At 38.5% G+C, this 23,918-nt stretch overlaps 1 protein-coding gene across 1 annotated transcript in view; it reads right to left on the bottom strand.

The window, feature by feature from the left end:
• Positions 1 to 23,918, bottom strand: part of SPOCK1 (SPARC (osteonectin), cwcv and kazal like domains proteoglycan 1) — a 287,013-nt gene that overhangs the window by 175,394 nt on the left and 87,701 nt on the right. Inside the window, exon 3 of the mRNA XM_031047384.2 lies at positions 20,521 to 20,566. Within this exon, the coding sequence (XP_030903244.1) occupies positions 20,521 to 20,566 (46 nt within the window). The remainder of the gene's footprint in view (positions 1 to 20,520; positions 20,567 to 23,918) is intronic.

Here is a 23,918-nt window from a genome sequence, read left to right as displayed (position 1 = left end):
CTGGAGAGGTTCCTGCCCCCTTTTTGCCCACTACTCAGTCCGCTCCCTACTTTCAGTTAGTTCATAATCACCTCGATAATGAACACTGATTATTAAACAGTGAATCTTGGAAGGATGATGGACTACATGGGAAAAGGAGGAACAATTTGTGGAACTGTTTGTTTTTTCCCCATGAATAGTTCTGCTAAAACTAAGAGGGCAGCTCTAGTAAAGAATTACGGAGCACCCGATTCATGAGGTCACACTCAGGGATTTAAACTAAAAAGGGGAGTAGGGGAAAAAAAAATTTTATTATTCTAATTGCATGCAGAAGGAGCTAAAACTCAGCTTATATGAGCTCATCCCCAGCTGGCATTAGAGCTGGAAAACAAAACCTTATCTCATGATTCTCATCCTAACTTTTTATGGAGTTAGGGAACAGATTCATGCACAGATGTGAAAGCTAGAATTATCCATCAGAACATCTAGTGTCATGGTCTACATATTGTTATGAGAAAGTGCAGGAATAGTGATTGAGATAACCTATAGCTTCCCATGGCCATTCTGTATTATAGAGAAGGTGCACAATTTAGTTGCACTCTCTAAAAATGTAAGTGTAATTTCCAACTGAATTAATCTGGGTTTACTTCTGGCAGTTGTTTTTCTAATTTTCCTCTGTGAGATTAAAGATGCTTTAGCAGTCAGAGTTTTCTTTAGCATCAAGGAATTTATACTGCCCAATCCATCACCTTCCAATTTGCTTTTTTATAAACTAAACCTATCAAACAGTTTAAGTAGAAGGTGGCTGCGATGGCACTTTCCCTAACAGCTATGCTATAAATCTGGCAGAAAGATGATGATCACAAGGGACAGATTCCTACTGGAGAGGAGCACACGAGCAAACCAAGTAGAAACAAAATTCAGACACTTCATATCACGGTCCCATCTTGTTCCTAACTTGTTTAAGGTGATTTGCATGTACGGGAAATACCATTTGCTATACATGCAAATAGATTACAATCCACAAACAGGAGCTATTAATGTTAAAGAAGTAGTAATAAAAAATAACCAGCAGCTTGCAATGCATGAGGGATATGTGCTATGTACCAGTGACCGTGTTCCACAAAACCAGCAATTTGAGGGTATCTGAAGGCAGAGACTGTCCAGTGTTCACTACTCTTTTATCAGCACTCTTTCCATTCAACTGATCCTCACAGATTGCTGTTTCTGGATTAAGGACATCCTCAGACAGCCTGCAACTGTATCCAGAGTAGACCAATATGTAGGACAGCATATCTACACATTTGCTTGCCCTTGGCATATGGAATGCATCCCTCAAGATGGCCATTGACCAAACCTGACTGTTTTTCCCATCAACTGTTCTGCACTTACGCTTTTATGCCAGGAAAATAGGAATTGTGTTCACTTTAAGACATTTAGTTTATAGATAGCTTCTGGTGCTAAAAATGTCTAATTGTTCAATTGTACCTTTGTTCAAACCATTCAGAGGAAATTCCGTGGAAAAGAGGGGATGTACAGAACACATTTCCTGCATTACCAGCACAGCCTGTCTTCTACTGAACTGTACTAACTGTGCCAGGCAGGAGCTGACCTGGACTATTCAGACAGGAGCAGCTGGGTGCAGAAATTTCAGTCACAGCACTGCTGCTCAGAGTCAGGTTTAAGTATCACAGTTATCCTTTGTCATATCAATGATTCACTTGTAGTGCCAAAACAAGTCAGCCCTCCACATAGCAAAGATTTTTTACCTTCCTTTCTTTTCTTTAATTTGGTCCAGGAGACCATACTATCTCAAACTGCACAAATCAAAGCATAGAAGCTAAATCATCACTAGCATTGAGTGATTCAGGGAGAGAAATATACACACTGAACACACATAAATCATACAGGAGCGATATCCTGCAGGCAAAAGGAATGATTTTAGGCATGCGCAATAGCTTTAAAGTTCAAAATGTAATTTATAGATGCTAAACACTACCTGGTAATCCTCATGCTTTGTTTTATTTTTCCTATACCTACAGTCATACTGTGTAAAAGAATTCTTCTCTAATAAAATGCCATAATTTAATGCATTGATGGCAATGCTGATTTAATTTTCTGCTTCCATTGGTATTTTCTAAAGCCATATTATACATTAAAAAAATCATTGGCACTAGGTGTAAAAATCTGTACTTCTAATCATCTATGTAGCCAGAATTAATGGTCCAGTACCAGCTGTCATGTGATAAACTGATCAATCACACCCTATCTGCACTATCCACCATAACACAGCCATCCACCAGCAACAACATTAGCATTAAGAGAAAAAGATCTCTTGGCTCTGAGCACGGATTAAAGGATTGTTTAACAAGATGAAAGCAATGAGTGATTTCAAACAATGTGGAAGCACCGCTTGTTTCAAACTGAAAACTGAAGATTCTGGTGAGGAGCACGAGGAATGCAAACACCGTGTTGGGTTATTTATGGAAGATACAATCCTTGGAAAAACCAAAAGTTCAGGAAAGGAATGCCCATGCTGTCTTTCGTTCTACATGAAAAAAATGAAGAAACTGAAATACTGAAGAAAGATAAAACTTATTTTGCTCAAATGAATGTACTGGGACAAGCACATTCCATTAGACTTATACTCTATATGTGCCTGAGTAATTACTAGTCCAGTTTAGGAAAACCTTCCCACATTTCATGCCTGGAGCTTTATAGCAGGTGCACACATGCAATCATATCTCAGTTCACAGCACATTCAAAGCACATAAACCAAGGTGGAATTACTGAAGAGCAATGACAAATCAACAGTACATGCCCATGCTCCCAGTCAGGGTTTGGCATCATAGACCTTTGGAAAGATGTTTAAAGAATCTCAGGTGCATGGGAAAATCTTGATTCTGGCAATTCTTCCAACTCCATAATGCCAGAAGTCAACAAGTCCAAGGAGATGGAACAGATTACAGCCCTCTTCAGACCCTTAACACATTGAGTAACACATAGGGTGAAAAAGGTGGGGAAGAGAAATGTTATATTTGTAGTTTATCTGCCCTGATCATATCCTACATTTGTTACAGTCCCAGTTGCATATGCCAGTTTTACTGCTGAACTGCAAATTAAGATCTTAACACACACACACACACACTCCAATGTCCAGGTGCACCAGCAGTTAAGGAACTGGGAACCATAAAGCATCTGGCATGGTCTCTGGAAAACATATCAGCAACTCTTCATGATAGGAACCGTGTTACCACTTTTATATCTTGGGAGGATGTGATAAGAATCTCTCATCTCTCATACTATTTAGTTTAACTGGAAAGAGCAGAATGTAAAAGTGCCATTTCAAATCCTACTGCATATTATTCTAGCTCCTCTGATCCTGCCTATTTGCAATAGCAGCATCATGACCACATATGCGTAGACTGTTCCACATAGAAACACACAGAGACCCGTCGGGCAGCTAAATACCATGCAGCTGCTTGCTTGCTTCCCCTGCAGTGGGATGGACAAGAGAATTGGGAATAAAAGTAGAATTCATGGGTGGAGATAATAACAGCTTTATAGGACAGAAAGGGGAGGGAAAACAATGATGATGATGGCAATAGAAGAATTAGGATATGCAAACCAAGTGATACACAATGCAATTGTCACCACCCACCGAATGATGCCTAGTCAGTTCCCAAGCAGCAGCCCCCAGCCAGTTTTGCCCCTAGTTTATATATGGATCATGTCATTATATAGTATAGAATATCCTTTGTGTCAGTCTGGCTGTGCCCCCTCCCCGCTTCTTTGGGACGCCAGCCTCCCCGCTGGGTCGTGAAGAGCAAAAAAGGCCTCAACTCTTATGTAAGCACTGTTCACTAGTAGCTAAAACATCAAATTATCAATGTTATTCTTATCCTAAATCCAAACCACAGCACTGTTCCAGTAACCAGGAAGAAAATTATCCCAGCTGAAACCAGTACACGTGTATATAGGTATACCACCGTACACAGAAGATGAGCTTCTAGCTCCTAACAACTTGGTTGCTCGGAATCTCCTGTCATGACTTTGAAATTATCTGTTTTGACTAGTTTGAGAGAGGCTACTAAGGCTAGTACATCATCTATCTGTGAGGAAGAACTAACAGATCTGTGATTAAGATGACAGTGCTGAAAGGAAACATAACAACAAGCCTTCATATAAAGAAAAGGCCACCAAATTTAAGGTTGCACCCAATTTTTTTCATGTCAATAGCACAAAACACAAGTTTTCAATTCAAAGGTCTGAACTGCAAAAAGGGAAGTTCAGGTCACAAATTCCTAATGGTTAAGAATTCCTGTGAAGAGTACAAGAATAAATTGCTGGGAAGACTGTGTCTTGTGCTGCAGGTCTTTAAGAACACGGTGAAGAAGTGTCAGGAACGATGCAGATATGGCTGATGCTGCCTTAGGGGAAAGGGTGGATTAGCCAGTTCCTTGAGAGTCTCTTCAGATAACATCACCCCTTGTCACTTCCAAAGCTTCACAAGTTCTGTGTACTGAGGAAGTGATGAACTAATTATTTACGTGAAGAGTCTGATAGGATGATATATCTACTAAACTAAGATTTTGCTGGATTTATAGTTTGTTCCCTGCCATTTTCATCTCTAGCAGATGAGGTGTGAAATTGCTTCAGTAGAAGGACGCAGCACATAACAGCATCAGACAGCAGTTAGAGGAACAGAACTAAGACTGTCAGACTTGGGGATCATGCTGAGCTCATAGCTACCTCTGAATCTGGAGGTTCTTTCTTGATGGAGTATTTGCCAGAAAACTGTGGAAGTCAGAGATCTGGTCACATGCTCATTTTTTAGTGGATGAAACTAGTGTTTTTTCAGGCTCCTGTTAACTCATCCCATAGAAAATAGCACTGAGCAGCAAACCTACAAAATGGGACTCATGCACAATCCTTCGGCTTCATGTTGCTTTATCCACTTTGGAGCTTCTTTCAAACCCATGGCCTCATAATACATAAGCATTTGAAAAATAAGGACAGATACCTCAGAGACCATCAACTTATTCCCAAATCTGCTAAAATAAATATGCCCATACACATACAAGAGACATGACAAGGACACTGGGATACTGGTCACTACATAGAAGGACTCCAGCAGAATTGATGGAGTGATCTGAGGCACTGCTGTGACTATTGTGTTAAGGGAGGGCAAGAGATAAAAAGGTGGCCTCCTAATCCCTCAAAGGTTTTAGATATTTCTACCAACACTATCAACATTGGTTTTGCATCTTTGTACTTTCATCTGGAGGAGAAGTGGGCTAAATCCATAAACCAAGATGAGCAAATCACTTAAGTTTTAAACGGAGAAACTAATTTGGCCCAGATTTGCTCATGTATTCCCATAATATATGATGTCTACATGGACAGGCAAATGCAGCAATACAAACGCCCAATTGCCAGGTTCACATCAGAATGACTGAAAAAGAGAAATACCCAATAAGCAAGCATTTTCCATACAAGTAATGCAAGTCTAAGCTAAATTTAAATCACTGTAACTTCACCAAGGAGGCTGCACATAACTGAGGGCTGAGTTTGACACTGATGCAATTCTGCCTTTGTGCTCTACCTCTTAGCAATCCATTCTATTTGTCATACACGTCTTCCAGCTTTATAAGCTTAAAGGAATTTTTAGTAGGTCTTCTGCTCTCCCCAAATGAAAAGGAAGATGCAAAGGAATTAATGAATTAAGATTTAATGCCCAACTTTAATTGCCAAGACAGGGCAATTATATTACAATTCATTAAAATAAAATCCATTTGCCACACACATCCTCACCCTAGGCTCTTCATGTTAAAGCCATGTCACGTAAATTCACACCAATCAATGGAAAATAAAGGCTACTCCTGATTTTTATTAAAACGCTGGTTAATTCACATCTACCATAATTGAAGTACAAGAGAAAACATTGTTATTAGTTCCCTACTACAGACCACACGAAGATTTTAATGAACTTTTTCATTTAGTCAGCATGCCAAAAATTAATTTCTCAAACTAAGAGTTCTTATCAGTGAGGAAATTGCCTGTGAATAAAAAGACCTCTTTTAATTATTCAGTGTCTTAAAAAAGTATGCTTGTGAATATGTCAGACTTTGATAATTTCCATTTGAAAACGCTCATTGTGCCAAGGTACTGGACAAACACATGGAGATACTAAAAGAGAATTTAATGTAGATATCCCCCAAATTAATAAAATTTAATAAGAAAAAACCCTGCTCCAGATATGCCTTTAAATCTTCTCTTCTTGGCCTCTCCACTGCACAGAAAGAAATAATTCCATCTTATCCTACCTTGCTCCAGCAACCTGCTGAAACCTCATTCTGCTCACTATTGCATTGAATACTAACTTCACATCTGAAGGTCTGGAGAGCCTGGATTCAATACGTTAATTCAAAACAATAATTTTTTATTTAAAAGCTGCACAGAGATCACAGAATTCCAGTTCTTTCAGAAAAGCAAGCAAAAAGACTTGTTTCTCTTTGCTAGATTGAGAGAAAAGACAGCATATTAATGGACGGGGAAAAATCAGCTATGCCAAAGGACTGTCATACAGAAAATTCATTATTAAACTATGGGATTTCCCCCCCTCCCCAAGTGTTAAACATCATCTGCTGCATACTGTATTTCTGCTTCTCTCAACTCTTTACTCCTTATCTCTTCCCAACCCAAAGGAAAACAGTGAAAGTGACACTATAAAAAACTTCCAGCTCCGGCAGCCTTCATCCCAACACCTCTTCCCCCTCCCATTATCTGGTGCTTTGCCACATTCTTAGCTGGGTATTCTTCAAATACTCTAGCCTTCACAAAGCTGATACAAAAGCGTAGAGGCGTATGTTCCGGAAGAATCCTGCTGGTGAAGGACATTGCTCATGGCTATTTAATGTCCCACATTTCCTACAAGTTCTCCTCTTCATTTGAAAGCCTGGCAGATTTTTTTGTTCTTTAACATTACAGAAAACATGGATATAGCAATTTCCAAGTATCCCGCGTCACTGTAAAACTGAGTTCTGTCTCATCAGCACAGCTGTTGGTGCAAAACTGCCAACTTCAGCTGACTTGTTTTAGTAGCATGTATGACCCATCTCTTGTCCCACACAACAGAATGAACCTTGAACAGCTTTTTGTGCCTCAGGAAGCTATAAAGGCAATCTGCTGATCATCAAGAAGTATAAACATGTTCAGAAGTGTCCTGAACAAGCACACTGTGGGCACCAGCAATGGCAACAGCAAGTCAGTAAATGGACCAGTTGCTAAGGATGTACTGTCTGTCCCAACCTATAACTAAGGGAACCAAAGAATTTGGAGGAAGACTTACAGGGAAGAGACTCTAGAGGGAAGCCAGAAGAAAGGCAAATGAAGGAAACTGAAAAGAATCAAGGACCCTGCACCAAGGCTACCACTATGAATCCACCCAATTCTTCTGGACCCCAGCATCCCTCCTGCAAAAGGAGTAGGTCATGTAATGAACTACAACAATAACCAGCTCAACTTCTCTCCTGGGCTACACTATCTCTTCCACAAGGCATGGAAGTAGTTTCAAGCATAAGATTCACTCAATTTAAGTTTCAAAACCTGGACAGAATCCTCACAGATTTAACAATTATTGTGCTTCTGACCTGTTCTTCTCTTGGGAAGTTGAGATCACAGTGCCTAGAAGAGGTCCCCATATGCGTTTTGCTCTCCTGGACAGGATCTGTGCTATGTCTGGTTCCATCTACCTTTAGTCTTCTGAAAGTTAATTAGTCTTAGTTAGACCTCAAAAGTGGCTTCCCTAATCTGAACCATCTATTTCAGTGTCTGCTACAAAGACAAGTTGACAACTACCTCAGGCTAGGCATCTGGCTTTAGAACAACTGCAGATGAGATGAAGTTAGGCAACTGTGTTCTCTTTAAAGCTGCAGCCTATGAAAAGGAATTTATTTACTGGATCATTACAAAACCAATATATATCACTTGAGTGCACTCCTCTTGGGCTCAAGCTCCCTGCTCCCACTAGATGGGTGGCCTCTCTTGCTTCTTTCATCTCAAACCTTTATATTTTTCCAATTTGAAAAATACAGTGACTGACTGATACAAACAGAGCTATTTCCAAAATCATATCAACAACTCCATCTGTCAAAAAATTCATCTTCAATGCAATTTCAAGAGCAGAGCTATCCGCACTAGGTGTTTGCAATAGTTCCATACATCAAACACGCTACGCACAAATGCACCACATGGCACTAACAGGGAATACAACTTCCTATACAAAGTCAAGGGAGAGCAAAGATAAAGAAGAAAGCAAAAATCAAGATGATAAGAAACAGATAAGAAGAGCAGAGAGAAGAAAGATAAAATGTTTCGTGGGTGGTGAACACCAGCTGAAAATGATTTTTCTTTCAAGTCACAGTATACTTAATTTATTTATAAGCACTGGAAAAAAAATGTTATTTGCAGAGTCCTGTGTAGGAAAATACACTGGAAGTGCCACTTATTGAAAAAGCAGCTCAGAAGGAGAAACACAGAACATGGAGACCTATGGGGTTGCTGGGGATGGACTCTTCATTAGGGACTGTAGTGACAGCACAAGGGGTAACAGGTTAAAACTTAAACAGGAGAAGTTTAGATTGGATATAAGGAAGAAATTCTTTACTGTAAGCACGGTGAGGCACTGGAACGGGTTGCCCAGGGAAGTTGTGAGTGCTTCATCTCTGGTGGTGCTGAAGGGCAGTCTGGACAGAGCCTTGGGTGCCATGGTTTGGTGGGAGGTGGGGTTGGAACTTGATCTTAAGGTCCTTTCCAACCCAAACCATTCTATGATTCTATAAAATTGTTCACCTAAATATCAAGTCACGTTTCTTGCAACAGAATGGTGATGAAGCTGGGAGAGGTTAGGCATGAGAACAACTAAGTACAGCCTATATTCAGCACATAGCAACAACATATTTAGGAGTTCTACAGAGGAAGCATCTAAAGATGAAAACTAATAACTCATGATCTTTACACTCTAAAAGATCAAGACTGACATATTTATGTTTCTGATGCTGGGACATATCATTCACATTAAGGTCCTGCTGGTATTCTTCAAATAGGCTTGTGCTTTTAATGGCCTTACTAGAAGATGGCTTTGCCAGGTTTGATTTGGGTACTTCATACGGTTTGACCTTTGTAAAGCTGTCAGCTCAACTGGACACTCAGATAGACTGGATGTTCTCTTACCATGCTTGTTGTGGGGGATGGAGGGCTGATGAAAGAAAAAAAGAAAGAGAAAAACCCAAACCAAATCCAAACCAAAAGGAAAGAAAGGTGAAATTGCTTAAAAGCTTTCAAGCTCTATCATGGAGGCAATACTCATGCAAATGTGCATTTTGAAGGGTTAGGAGAAGTAGCTTGAGTCTTGATGTACATACATGCAGAAGGACCAGACAACTGCAGCATTGCTGGAGACAGGCACCTTTTCTAACCATGTTTTTTAATGTCAGCAACCTGAGAATCTCCCAAGATTTCATAAAACCCCTCATATAATTAAGCCATTTTTTCAACCACTCAAAGCTATTGAGCTTACTGAAGTAAGCAATGTGGAAGACAGTTAAGACAGACAACCTGGAGGATGAATAAAAGCCTCTGGCTTTTGGTTGTATAAATGGCTATCAGCTGGATATTCACTGTGGTTATTCACCACCATGAAGGGGTGCTGAGAAGCTTAAATTTAAAAAGAGCACTGCTACTTGAAAAACTAGATGAAAATACAATGCCTTTCTAAGGGCACAGTGCAGACAATCACTTGTACCACTTGTATGTCAGGTAAATTGTAGAGAAACCCAGAGGGAGGGAGGGAAACAACAGCACTAGCATCTACAGAAGAACGGACATTTTTCAGTTCTGCCATTAATGTCAAGGATGCAAGGTGGTGATGACTGATGAAATCAAAGGTAGAAATGTTGCTTATAGAAGAAGTACACCACTATTGCACTATGCTCTCCTTTGAGAGAGATAAATATGACCTGGATTTTGAAGATAAATAAGTCCTATGGGTTAGAGTGAATTTGCTGCAACTATAAAAACTATTAGTGCTAGAGTTCAGAACAGATTAACAGTTCACGGACACCTTTTTTTTAGGTGACACCAATTCCTTAGGTAGCTTTATAGTCTGTTAAGAGAGAATCAGATGCGTTTTTCTTACATATCTCTTTAACACTATGAAAAGCGGGAGCTCTTCCCTTCTGCTCTTCAGGCTTCTGCAGCCTGTGTCAGCGACTTTTCATTGCTTGGTTTTAAACATGAAAGGTCATTACAAAGGTCTCCACTGAACAGAGAAACAGGCATAGATGCTGAAGCCTTCACAGCAAAGACACATTTACTCTTAGAGCCTACTGCATACATTTTTCTTTTTTAATGCCCAGCAATTAAAGGCAAAGAGAAACTCCATTAACACACTGTTGTAGCACATTAAAATAATTACAATAATCCTTACTTACACTGCATTAAAGATACCTGTAATGAGCAATGATCCCTAGAATTGCTTATCTGTACATCCATCTCAGAGAGCTCTGTTTATCTGTTAAGGACAAGACTGCAAGTAAGGGACTAAATTATTTAATTGCTCATCTTATAAATTAAAGCTATCCCAGGAACAGAGCCTACTCATAGTACAGATTCGATTCTACTGTCTTGCCTTGTGGTTTAGCAAATGTAATAGTTCCGGATTTTGGGGCAGCACTTGATCTGTATGCATCCCTCAAATACAGCTAAAGAGGCAGTGCAAGAATGCACATATATAAGGCAACAATGCTGTTTACTAATCTCCCCTAGAGAAAACAGACCAAAATCAAATCCTCAAGCAGAGGTTTCAAGGAGAACAGTGGCAGTCAAATTCTGGTCTTCAGATGCAGCTTTCCTATCCCTACATTTTAAAGACAATGTATGTAAAGTTGACAAAACCTTTAAGGAAAGCTGCTGGGCATGGACACACATCAATGGCAAGATGCAGTGATATATTGCAACTAAAGGACAGAGAGAAAACAGAACACAATGAAATGACTAAATGTTGATCACCAAACTGATATTAATTTTCAACATACTATGCTCAGAGAACTTTGGAGTGCAGGATATCTCCAAAATATATATGAAAACTTTCTTTATTCATCTTGCTGTGTATTGCTTGGCACCACTGTAGCTTAGTATTCCAAATGACCAAAGACTGCACAGCTAGAATGCAAGAAACCAGATTAGAGCAGAAATAGTATTTTATGCAAATATGTTTAATCTGAAGCAATAAGAACAAGAAGAAAAATAGCTGCGATTCAATTAGTGTTTTGATGACCTGGGAAATCAGGTTTGTAGCAGAAAGAGATTTAATTCCTAAATACACATTCATTGTCATGCTTTATCTAATGAATTGAAAGATAATAGTTAACTGACTTCATGAAAATCTTTAGGATTTGAGCACGACCTTTATTCCTGCCTAAACAAAAAAAAAAACCCACAAATATCCAAGTCCAAAGCCATCCATAGGAAGTGCTCCTGACTCTATGTTAGAAAGCAAGATCAGGAATAGCAGTCAGAGGAAATGGGCTGCCTTTTGCCAGAGGTTTGCAAGCCTGCGACAACCATGGTTAGTATCTATCTTGCAGTTTATGCACGTAACATCCAACCAGGAAGAACCTGGATTTTTTCAGGTGGTGTCAAAATGTCTGTCAAGGATACTGATTCATTTATTTTCTCTTTGCTTTGACTGGAAATCTATTTTAAGAAATACCTTCTTCAGCATTTCCTCTGTACTTTCAATGAAATTAGCTGCTTTCCATTAATCAAAATACAATCACGGAATCGCAGTGCTAGAATGGCAGTGCTGGGAAGTATGTTGATTCCATTCTCCTGCTCCACCTGTGATCAATGTGTCATTATCTGCAAGACATTTATCTGTTATGTTTCAGAACACCTTCAAAGACAAAGTTTCTACATCCTCTTAAAAATCTCTCTCCCAATGCTTAACTATTGCTGTCATTATAAAGGCTAAAATTAATCTTCCCTCTGTGATGTAAACAAATTGCTCCTTGTTGTCCCCACAATGGGCAGAGAACAATTCCTCTGCTTTGCAATTAATTTGATGCATTTGAAAACAGGATTTGTGGGTTGCTTTGTTTTGCTGCTTTGAGTTTTTTCTGTTGTTTTGTTTGTTTTCTCTCTGCAGCAGAGGTGCTTTTCTCTTTCTGTCTTCCTTCACAGAGTATATTTTTCTGCAACTGTGATCATATCTGTTACTTTTTTCTGGGTACTTTCAATCTGATTCATACTATTCTAAAAGCCTGGGTCTCAAATCTGGACATTGTATTCCAGCCAGGGTCTTACTGGCACTGACTGGAGCCGAAGGATTACTCATAGTTACACATGCCAGAGCAACATTCACCTTTTTTGCAGCAGAATAACATGATTGACTCATGCTCTGTTTGTAATCCATTGTAATCCCCCCCATTTTTTCTCTGAATTTATTAGTATCAACTGTTTTCCATCCTGTTTTGTGCAGATGATTATTCTTACTTAAGAACTTTGCATCTGCCCACACTGAACTTTATCCTTTGTATTCAGACCATTTCTTGAATTTCTCAAAGTGACTGAATTTTATTGCTGTGCTACATTTAATCAGTCTACTAAGTTCAACATCTACAATTTAATGAAATGGTGAATACCAGTGTACTCAAAATAGATCCAGAAGAACCTATGCAATTTATACTACCAGCCTGACATAGAACCATTGACAGTTACTACCAGGATGCAGCTTACCAACTGATCTTGTATCTGCTGCATAATTATTTCTTTTAGACAATATTTCTTTAACTTGCTTATAAGAGTAATGTAAGCCAATGTCAAAAGCCTTATTAAAGTCAAGATACAGGATACTGCAAGCTTATCCCTGAGTCTCAAAGCCTGTAAATGTCACAGAAGAAAATTAGTTTAGTTTGACATCCATACCAGCTTTATTCATCCCCCTGTCTTCTCAATGCTAACAAATGTTTGCTTTAGTATTTTATTCAAGTACTATTTTCTTTCCTTTTTGTTCAGGGTTTCAGGTTCAACTCATGGGATATCAATTCCTATTTTCTCCCTTTCTCTAACTTTAAAAATACAGATGCTGCTTGTCCTGTCCAGTCTTCTACAATTTCATAAACTAAGATAACTTTTAGTATCTTTACGATTCTTTCAGCCAATTCATGTAAACCTTAAGCAATTCCAGTTGATTTGTAGCCATGTTCTTTCCCTAATATAGAATCTTACACTTCAGCTGGAGATATTAACTATGATAGTATGTGGTCACAGCTGACCTTTTAAGTGAAAGCCAAAGCAAAGGCAGGCAACAATGTTCTGGCCCTCTCAGCAATGACATTTCTGTGTCTCCCTCCACCAAGCAGCAAGCCATAATTTTTCTGGAATCTTCTCTTTCTTTTAATACACTTATAAAGAATTGGTATTCTTAAATCCTTGGCCAAACATCTCATTTTATACTTGGCTTTCTGAGCTTAGGGCTAGCATGTGCACTAACTGAAGAGTTCAACCTAGTTGTACTTTATGTAACTTCTTGCCATTGCAGTCATGAAGAGCCTTGTTAACCAAGTTCTTGGCTTTTGGATAATTTGTGTTTGTGCCTTCTGTATTCAGGAAATGCCAACTATCTTGGTTCTTCTCATTTCTGTCTTAAGTGATTTTGAGTTAACTTGTCTTTATTTTGATGTTCTCTTCCTAAAAATTCTGCCATTTACCTTTTTATAGCCATTGTCACTCTGCCTTCTACTTTTAATTCTCCACAAGAGTCCCTGTTTTTCCTCTAGAATCAAATGACAGTCTGTAATCACCTATTAACTCACAAGCATATAAACATATTTAAATATTGTGCAAATTACTCTCTGACTGGCTAGTGATTTAAAATTGACTCTGACATGCACTATAAATCTACTGCTATACCATCCAGTATTTAAGTCAAACAATATTTCAAAGCTGGAGACTCAGTCCCAATTGGTTTGACCTTGTTAAACCAGAGCACAAACCAAAGCAGGTAGTTTGACTAAGATCCTGGGGGCTCTCTTGCAGCAAATAGGAAAGAAGCTTTGCAGGCATGGGGTGTTTTTTCTACCAAACACTTTTTTTTTAAAGGTATAGTTAAGTTTCTGAAAACAGCTCCCATATGCAAAGCAAAAGGAAGTAGACCCTACTTACTATGTGATGTTAATAAGAGCAGCATAAGGCTCCATGGTATTGCCAAAAATGTATTTACTTCAATGGGACCCAGATGAGCATGGGGAAGCATGGATTTCCCTTTGAAAATCATGTTTGCTTCAGAACCAATAAAATTAGAGATATTAAAGCAAAGCCAGCACCGTTATTGACAAAACTAACAAGTGCTCCCCAAGTGCTAATAAAATTCCAGACATGCAACCTATCGATCACTGTCTCAGTTCAAAGCACATCTGCCATACACAATCACACACAAGGCCCCCATCTCTGTCACTTCTGATGCCGTATTTAATGACAAAATTGGCTGCTTACAAGCTTATAAGGAATTTAATATTGTGCCTCTAGCATACAGAGAACCACGTGCATCTTCTTGGAGAATATAAGCAGCCATATGTGCTTGAAATGCATTGATGGAAGATAGTGCATTTCACGTGCTGCATTTCAGCTAGTGTTTTCCGTTGATTCAGTTAGGATGCTTTTAAACTGTACTGATTTACTGAAGATTTACAAACATAATTCATGTGCAGTTGTCCTCTGAATAAGCCTCTAAAACTAATTCAACCACAGTCAAAAAATAAATTGCAAAATAAGTTACTCAATTGAAATCCGCCATCTGAGGCACTGTAATAGAAAACATTTATTATAAAACTAACATGTATTTGTGGCTAGAGATATGTACGGTACTAAACAACTCTTGGAAATGAATTTATTCAGGGTTTTCTGAAAGAACATCTTAACTGGGCTAACAGAAAATTACATGTTCAAAACTAATGGCAGGTTCTATGATTTCCATCCTACATCACAGGCTTCCCATTATCATCCTTTTTGTTTTGGAAGGCTTATGAATTTCAGGCAAACTTCACCCTGCACAGCTGCAGGAGGCCTAGATTTGCCTGTTAGATACTAGAAAGATATAGGTACAATTCAGTGCAGAAGGAGAGGAAGCATGAATACTAATACATCCATCTCTAGATACAAAGCTTCAAATTTGACAAATCCACTTCCATGGGGCTGCTGGACTGTGAAAGTCGAGGATATGCTATGCTGGAGGCCACAATGCACTCAAAAGCAGTGTTTCCTCTTCAAAAGTGAGGGTATTTTGCCCGTTCAGACTTTCATTAGTGCTCAAGGGGAATTCTTTGAAATGATGGAGAGTTCGTGTCTGCAATTAATAATGATAGTAGAGTCTACAGCAGCATGCCTGACACTGAAGTCAGTCACTGATAGGTTCAATTCAGGCAGATGAAGGTTTCCACAGAGTACAGTGGAAGAACAATTTGGGAATTTTTTTATTCCCTGCCCAGGGCAGACAATGAAAACCCTGAGCAGTAATATCCCCATTCAGATTTCCCACTTACTGGGGAAGAGGGCTGGGAGTAAAGACAGTGAAAATGAAGACAAAGGCTGGAAAACAAGGAGGAAAGTTCAGAGTATTTCTAGTCTTTTTGTTAATAAGAATGGCAGCTCAATGCTCTAAACATTTTTGGATTTGGAGCTCATCTCTGCAACACAAGCACATGCCATTAACTTCCATCACTCCTTTGTTCTAGGCAGCAGTGCTTTACAAAAAGCCATAGGGCAAGCGCACTGGGCACCACCCCAGACTGCTTCCAGAAGCTTTAAACCTAACAACGTGTACTCTTGCTTGTGCAGCTTATCAGGAAAAGTAATAACATCTCTTTGTCCCTAGAATAATTTAGCACAGCTATTGAGAGGTGGCTTTTAGCAGAAATTTTCAATAACTTAAGACTCATTTTTTTGGTTAACAGTTTTCACTTATAATAATACATAGCCTGAGTGAGCCAATTTTCTGGCAAGTCTGAAGAGGTGCAAAATCTCAGACACATTTCATTACCATACCAAAAATCTTTTACTTGAGAACGTTATGCCACACTTTTCCCTGATTCCCTCTTTTTCTTTCTCCCATGCAGATGGAGAAGACTCGGAAAGTATGTCAAGTTCACTGTCAAGCTCCTTAAGAACTCTCAAATGACCTTGTCAGAAGAAAAATAAATCCTAACCCTTTGATTCATATTTTAAATTCCTGACTAACCTGCCCCTTCCACTCTGCTGCTTTGTGGCTTCTGCAGCTCTGACAGAATTGAGTTCAGTATTAATGACTAGCAATCATTTTCAGGCTACACGCTCTCCTGCCTTCTGCAGACCAAATGCCTCGTTAGCTTAGCTCTGCGGGTGAGATGCTCACCTTTGTATTGGTTTCTCCTGGGTTCAAGACGAATAAAAAACTGGGCTTGTAGCGAGGCTAAAAATAAATTCCCATTACTCAAATGCCCTCCAAGACGCAGCTGAATCATTGAAGTCGACTTCCCTTTAAAAGACACGTTCTACAAAGGTACCTCGTGTGACTCTAGGGGTGGTTTCACTGCAAGTCATGTGCCAGCCAGCTTGATTATGCTGCTGTTGTTTTTCAGTGCATAATTAAATAATTCAATCTGCTGAATAAAGCTAGCTTTATGCTTGAAAAGAATATAGAGTTGGTTGGACCCAGCAGACTCTTCTATAGAAGATACAAATAAAGTAGAAGCTTAAGGCAGAACTCTGCTGATTTTCAAAACCTTTGAGTACTGCTGGGTTTTAAATCTGTTAAACATACTGAATCCTCCAGCTGTCTTTGTGAGATCACTTCTGGCAGGTAGCAGCTACCCTCAGCTACTTCTAATCCCGGCCCCCCAGCTCCTTCACTGGGATTCTACAATCTGGTTCCCATATAATGACTGCACAATTAGAATACTCAAACATGAATTTTGATTTAGAGTTGAGAAATAGATTTTAAACATTAAGAACTTGTAAATCTGTCTCACAAGCAGATATTCACATAAGTTAGCCTTGGCTTAATGATGCTAGACTCCGATTTACCCAGACAACCCAGGGAGAGAGGCAGCTGTCTGCTTTCATTCACCCTCTGGAGAAGCTTTCTCTCTTCGATCACTGTAGGAGGAACCTTGCTGTTGTGAGGTTAAAATTTGCCTTTGGGATATCTCTCAGAATAACAACTGTGTTGTGAGAACAGAGCTCCTATGCATCTCAGGAACAAATCAGGGCTCCTTACTGCAGTATCTGCATAGGCCCTCTGGATACAAGAACCCAGAAGAACATGAAATAAAAGCATTTCTATCTCCAAAGAGAGATATATAAGAGTAAAGGGGGCATTTAAACACCACAAAGACAACAGGAACAACATGGAAAAAAAATGTCAGGGCAGGAAGAATGGAGAACTAAAGACATTAAATATTTTTGCAGCTTGCACGGCATGAAAGATCTAGGACACATTCTTCTCACTGTTCATTTTTCCCTGCATGGAAAATGCCAGAAATTAAATGTGTGGTGGAAAACACCTGGAAAAGATAAAATATTCCTTCCTTCCTTCATCTCAGCACTTACTATTTAAATAGTTCTCTCTATATATACACATCTATATAGCACATACGCATTCACACACACACATATATCTATATGCATATATAAACTATGGATATGTACGAAGAATGACCTATTGGCCAAATACAATCCATTTGCAAGATTTAAATGAGGCAAAAGCAGTGCACAGCTCTCTATGCAAGGCAAGGTATCACACCCAGACTGCATCGCCCAGTCTGCATTCTGCTTTCTTACAACAGACTATCCATAGTTTCAGAGAAATTTTCCACTGAAGGAGAACTTTATTTTGTAAAGAGACAGGAATCTTTAACAGATGTACGATTGTTTGTATTGCTTCAAGGTATCCACGTATGATTTCAGGATCTCTAAAGCGATTTGTGGTTTTGCCCAGAGCCAGACGTCTCAGGAACACAATGAACAAGACACTTAAAGCAGCTCTAAATCTGTTGGCAATATTTTTTTTTCCTTGCCAGGATTCACCTTTTTGTTTTTCCTCTTGGGAAGACAGAAGGGTCACAAGGCCTCTGAAAATGGTAGGAGCATAAGTTCCATTTGAAGTCAATAGGATTTGTAAACCTAGATCCCTCAAATACCTTTGAAAATCTCTGTTGATACATGCCTTGGCAAAAGCATCACCTCTCCCTTTCCTTTGACACTGAAGTTCCATTTCTATAAAGACAGAGAATCTACACTTTCACCTCTAACACATATAAGCCTCCAGTGATATTCCTATGAACTACCCACACGCAATACAAAGAACCTGTTTGGCAAGGAAATACAGAAATAGATTCAGTAAAGTGAAGTTTCAAAAGCACCTTCAGAGACTTCCAATGGATATTTTCTTCCTGAACACTTCAGGAATTTTGAAGATTCAAATCTGTGATCAGCAAAGTTGCTTCCTTTTATGACTCCTGTTTGTAGAATAAATGACTGGCAGAGCTCAAACTGGAAGTGAATAAAGGAAGCATTGTGGTTTCATCTCCTCCACTGGTCTGTCATTTATTTAGTTACTCCTTAATTCGTCTGTTCATGCCTTTCCTTCTCCTTAACTGATTGACACTTTCTTCTCATTTGTGTGATTCATGAGTATAATTTCATACTATTTGATTTCAAGATACATAAAAAAGTTTTGATGCAACATGACTTGCCTTTTCTTAGGCAATTAAAAATTAGCTCAGTAATATTATTAGCTCAATAATTTGCTTAAGCAATTTGCATACAGAAATACCTTTTCTGAATGTAAAATCCCAACAATTCCATATCCAGAGAGCCACTTCACATTTTGAAGGGCAAAAGAAATCTCACACTCTACTTGAATGCCACTTGATTTTGAACATGGGATTCAACAGAAGGGAGGATTGTGCAATAGACCTACAATAACTGAAATTCATTTGTATTGTAGTTACCATGTAATGATCATTCTTTTCTGTATAACTTTCAGATGACATCTTTGAAAATCCTGACAAATTTCAGAGCAGATGTAGATTGAAATTTATAGAATACCATTCTGAATAACATTCTAGGACACTGGTGGTCTGCAATTTAAGAGGTGTGGTGTTGAATAATGAACCAAAGCTAGTCAAAGAAATCCAGGATCCTAAAAACACCTTAAGCACTGGAAAAAGTCCACCGTCTACCTGTGATGTTATAGCTGCAATATTCTCACCTCATATGTGTTCTCAAGCAGGAGATGTATGAGCTTCACTGAACATTACAAATAGGAAAAATGAGTAACTGTTGAAAGCAAACAGAGAAGCTAACTGCCCTGCACTTTTCTGTTGTGTGGTGTTATCCTCCACAAATCAAACAGCTGATACCTGCTTCCACCCAAGGAAAATATGTGCAAAATGTATTTTTTACCATTTGTCCTGGAAAAAGTACATTCTAGAAAGCTTGAAGAAATAATGAAATACAAGCCCCAAGTGGTGTCAGTGACAGATACAACAAAGAAGAAAGTTAAAGTACAATATTCTGATTTTAAGACAAAACTACGGAATGCTATCAGCTTGCACTGCTTTTGTATGGGCCTTTCAGAAGATGGACTGCTGAGATCCTTTGCATACAGTGTTTTTTACTGACAAAATATTAAGTATCCAATACAACCCACCACACCTAGCAACATCAGTGTTTCCAGTAATATTTATCTATGGCATTAAGGACAACTGTCTCTTACAACCCCATCTGAAAAGCTTTTTGCAAGCTGTAAACACCAAGCAGAGAAAGCTTGATAAGTTGCTGAGGTCTCTTTTAAGTTGTCAAGTGAAGTTCTTTCTCCTGGCATGGATGTTGTTTCCAGTGCTATACTGGTCACAACAACTAGAATGTTTATGAGTATTTTCCTGTTCTTTGGTGGCTGGCCTGGAAATTGTTGAATTACTGCTATAATGTAACAATTCATCACAACAAGGTGCAAAATGTTATTTGCAGAATCTATATCTGAATCAGCAGCATATACACAACACCCCTTCCTTTCAAAAAGCAGCCCTGAAATTCATACATCACAACTGGTTTCAGAGAATTAGCCCCTTGAATATTAGGAAATGCATTAATTACATTTATGGCATTCCTTTAGGAAAGTTTTGAACATGAAAGGAAATGTATGTGAAGATACCTGTTTTAAAGTGCATGTGAGACCAATATTCATGATTACAGAAGTCTTTCTAAGCATATATATTATCACTGAACATAAACTGAAAGGGATGGGGATTAAAACACGTGGCTGAAAAATAGAGATGAGTCACACCCTTATACATAAATCACCTTGAGCTGTGACTAAATTGAGAAGGAGATGTAAGTACGAATATAGCTCTTCACTAATGCACGGGACAGATGAAGGAATAAAGGCAAAATTACACGGGGACATTACAAAATAGAAGAAGAGAACCATAAAATGTGTACCTTGATCGAAAGGCTTGCTTGGATTCCAGTTTCTGAAATAATCATCCTAAATGGAGAGAAAAGAAAAAGAAACTCAGGAAAAATATATTTTTTTTTTTCCAATACTATATTAAATAACTGAAGTACAAATGAATCAGCTCATCATTTGGTTCTTATATATTTAGCCCAAATCAAAAGGTCGTGTCCTAAAATGCAGTAAATACAGGTTAGAAATTGAAGAGTAAAAAAATTCCTTGTATTCAGCACCAGGAATTTTTCCTCTGAATTGTTTTTTGAACTGTGCCCATTATTATATATTGTCTTCTATTATTTCATATCAATCTACAACTTCTCATATCAAAGATAAGAGTATATTGTTCAGATAACATAGCATAATGCATATCATCTCGGTGTGGCAAAAGGTCAAAGTAAATCCAAAAATACTTCCATTGATTTGGACACATGTAAATGACACCATTATGAATGTACAGAAACACAGCAATATTATCATAACCATCATAAAGTACAGTAACATCCAGGAGTGCTTGCAGTGAGCACTTCTGTCACTGTTGCCACTATTAAGTTGTTAAAAGCTTCTTAAATCTGATGTAACCATATTATTCTGCTGTGAGTCTCGTGGTTCTGATTTACATGAGACTGATTAGACTTGAAAATGGAGAAGGTAGGAACTATTAGAGTGTCTGAGTCAAAGATTGTGGTGCAAACAAGTCTCTTTACAAAAAGAATGGCAAACTCTTCTGTGTGTTGGATCAATTTGTATTCTTTGTACTTAGCAAAAACCTGAATGCAAAGTTCCTCCCACTTTGGGTGACACCAACCCTAGCCCTGAGGAACAGTTATATTTAGTTTCAGCATATTCTGTATCTCTCACTTGTGTCCTCTTCGAGAGGAAGTGACAACAACAGAGTAATGTGCTTGAAGCGAGGAAGCATGGAAGATTGATACGACTGTGATATTTTTCTGCATATTAATATTAATTTGCTTTTTAATATATCCAGTATTCTATATTCATTTCTTGAGGGCTGCCACTGAAGAGATGTCTTTATCAAGCTGTCCCTATATTTCTTTTTCCTGCCAGGACAGTAACCGAAAACCCAGCAGTGTAAGAGGCCTAAATTACTTCTTCCATAGGGCTTGCTTTACTATTTATCTCCAGTACACTGAATTTCACATGCTTTCATGCTATCCAGCCACCCTAACCTGGAGTATCTCAGAGACTTAGAATCCAGCATGTCATGCTTTCTGGGGTCAGAATAGCCTACAGGGCTGTTACAGGAGGACTCTCCATGCCCTTGCTGAACACCAGGAGATGCACCTCACAGCAGCACATTCTCACCCGAATGCTACAGACATCATGAGAAGCAGAAAGTGTCAACGCTTCAGGCACGAGAACTGTGGAATGTGCCATCCTGCTCCTCTCTGCTGCTCTGGGGGCAGGTGAGAATGGGCAAATGCTCCCCCTAATGAAGTGGCTGGATGTAATTCTGCATGAGTATCAGGAAGAAATGTATTTTCCTTCTCCAAGCATATTGATGCTCAGTGTCTATACTGGCTTCATGGACAGTGACGACGTTCCACAGTAAAAACAGAGATTATTTGTCATCATTTATTTCAGATACATCAAAAGCATCAATACTTTTTCTTCAGAAGCATGGGGTTTTGGCACCAGAAGTACAATCACAGACTTGCCTTTGAATTACACAGCTTTGTTAATACAAACCCCCCTCATGCTTATCCAGTGCTTTGTAACTGATTATGATGTAGTGCTGAATTCACCAAGCATTCATCACTGTTCACAGTGTGTTGGGTTTTAAGCTTTTTGAGCAGAATAATTTATTTTTCCAGCACCAAAATATTCTCTTTTTTTCCTTGCTTACATTTTTCCCTGGGTGTTGCTTTGCTGTTGGGTTTGCAGCATCCCAAACTGTTAAATAATTCAACTCCCAAGAAAGATTTCTTATGCTGGTGGCATACGGAGCCACGTTTTAAATAAGGATTGGAAAGGGGGGGGAGGTATCTCAATTATCTCAAATATCAATGGAATGGTTTACAGAAAATGCACCTTCCTCACGAAATAATCTACAAACCACCCATCTCTTCTGTAAACCTATTCTTCTCCTTTATGCAGACCTCTTTAGTACTCCTTTTTGAAAATGGAAACTATGTTTATTTTAGAATATGCTTGAAACTACAGTGTAACAATGTAGGAAACGACACAAGAAAAAGGAAAAAAGGCCGTAAAGAGTAGAATAGAGGAGACCTTCTAGGTTTCCAATATATAAACCTCATTATTATTTATAGGAGTAAATAATGACTACACATACGTTAGAGCAACATAGTCAATAGCAGTTCAAAATCACTTCTTCCGGTTGTACAACAGAAAATAGAACACTAGAGTTTCACTTCAGCACTGATGCCAGCAAGAACTGCAACTGAATAGTCATGGCACTGTAAAGGTGAAATTCATGCTGTAGATATGGTTGAGCAGGAAATCTATGTCTTATTTAAATACACACCTACAGCTCTGGCTTGAAGAATGGTCAGGGCTTTGTGCCAGTACTCTGCAAGGTGCTGAAATCCATACATTAACCTGAAATGGCTTTTGTTAGGAGGAGGAACTCTTTAACAATTCCAAATGGACATCATCATTTCACTGCAACTTCCTCCAACAGAAGAACAGCATGCTGATGTAGCAATAACAGTGCCTAAACATAACATGAATTTCCAGGTGTGTGTATATATATATACACATACAAATACAATCAGCTTTATTAATGACGTTTAACATTTCAATTCAATAAAACACCTTCCTACCAGACAACTGCACAGAAATCTACGCGCTTACTGAGCTTTTTACTAGGACAGATACTAACATGCTTAAAACACCTTATGCCTACAGTAACATACAAAGCTATTACATCATCTTAATATTAACATGTTAATAAATTGATATTAACACATTAATAATTAACATGTATCAATACATATCATTTATAACAATATAAACAATTGCTCATAAGAGTTCAAATATGAATTATGATATGTTGTAAATACTTTTATTTACTCTACAGATATTTACAAGTTAAAAGTGAAAAACCTACCTCAACTTCCTGAATACGCAAGCATTACAAATGAGAAAAGAAAAAAGAATGAAATAAAACAATATAAAAATATGTTAACATTCATCAGTTTTCTCCTTGGTGACCTTTTAAATGTGAAATCACTTATTTCAGACGATCTTCACCTCCAAAGGAAATAATTTCTCTCTTTTCTGACCTTGTCACCTTTGCTGTCACAACCCAGTGTTCATCTGCTGTGCTATTAGCATGTTGCTCTTGTAAAGCACCAAGAAAAAGCATTTTCAATTCCTTTGGGCTGACAGATGAACCAGAAAGTGA

This window comes from Melopsittacus undulatus, chromosome 10 (assembly GCF_012275295.1).
Source record: "Melopsittacus undulatus isolate bMelUnd1 chromosome 10, bMelUnd1.mat.Z, whole genome shotgun sequence".
NCBI classification, from domain to species: Eukaryota; Metazoa; Chordata; class Aves; order Psittaciformes; family Psittaculidae; genus Melopsittacus; species Melopsittacus undulatus.
The sequence above is the reverse complement of the archived record's forward strand: the minus strand, read 5'-3'. Positions and strand labels throughout refer to the sequence as shown.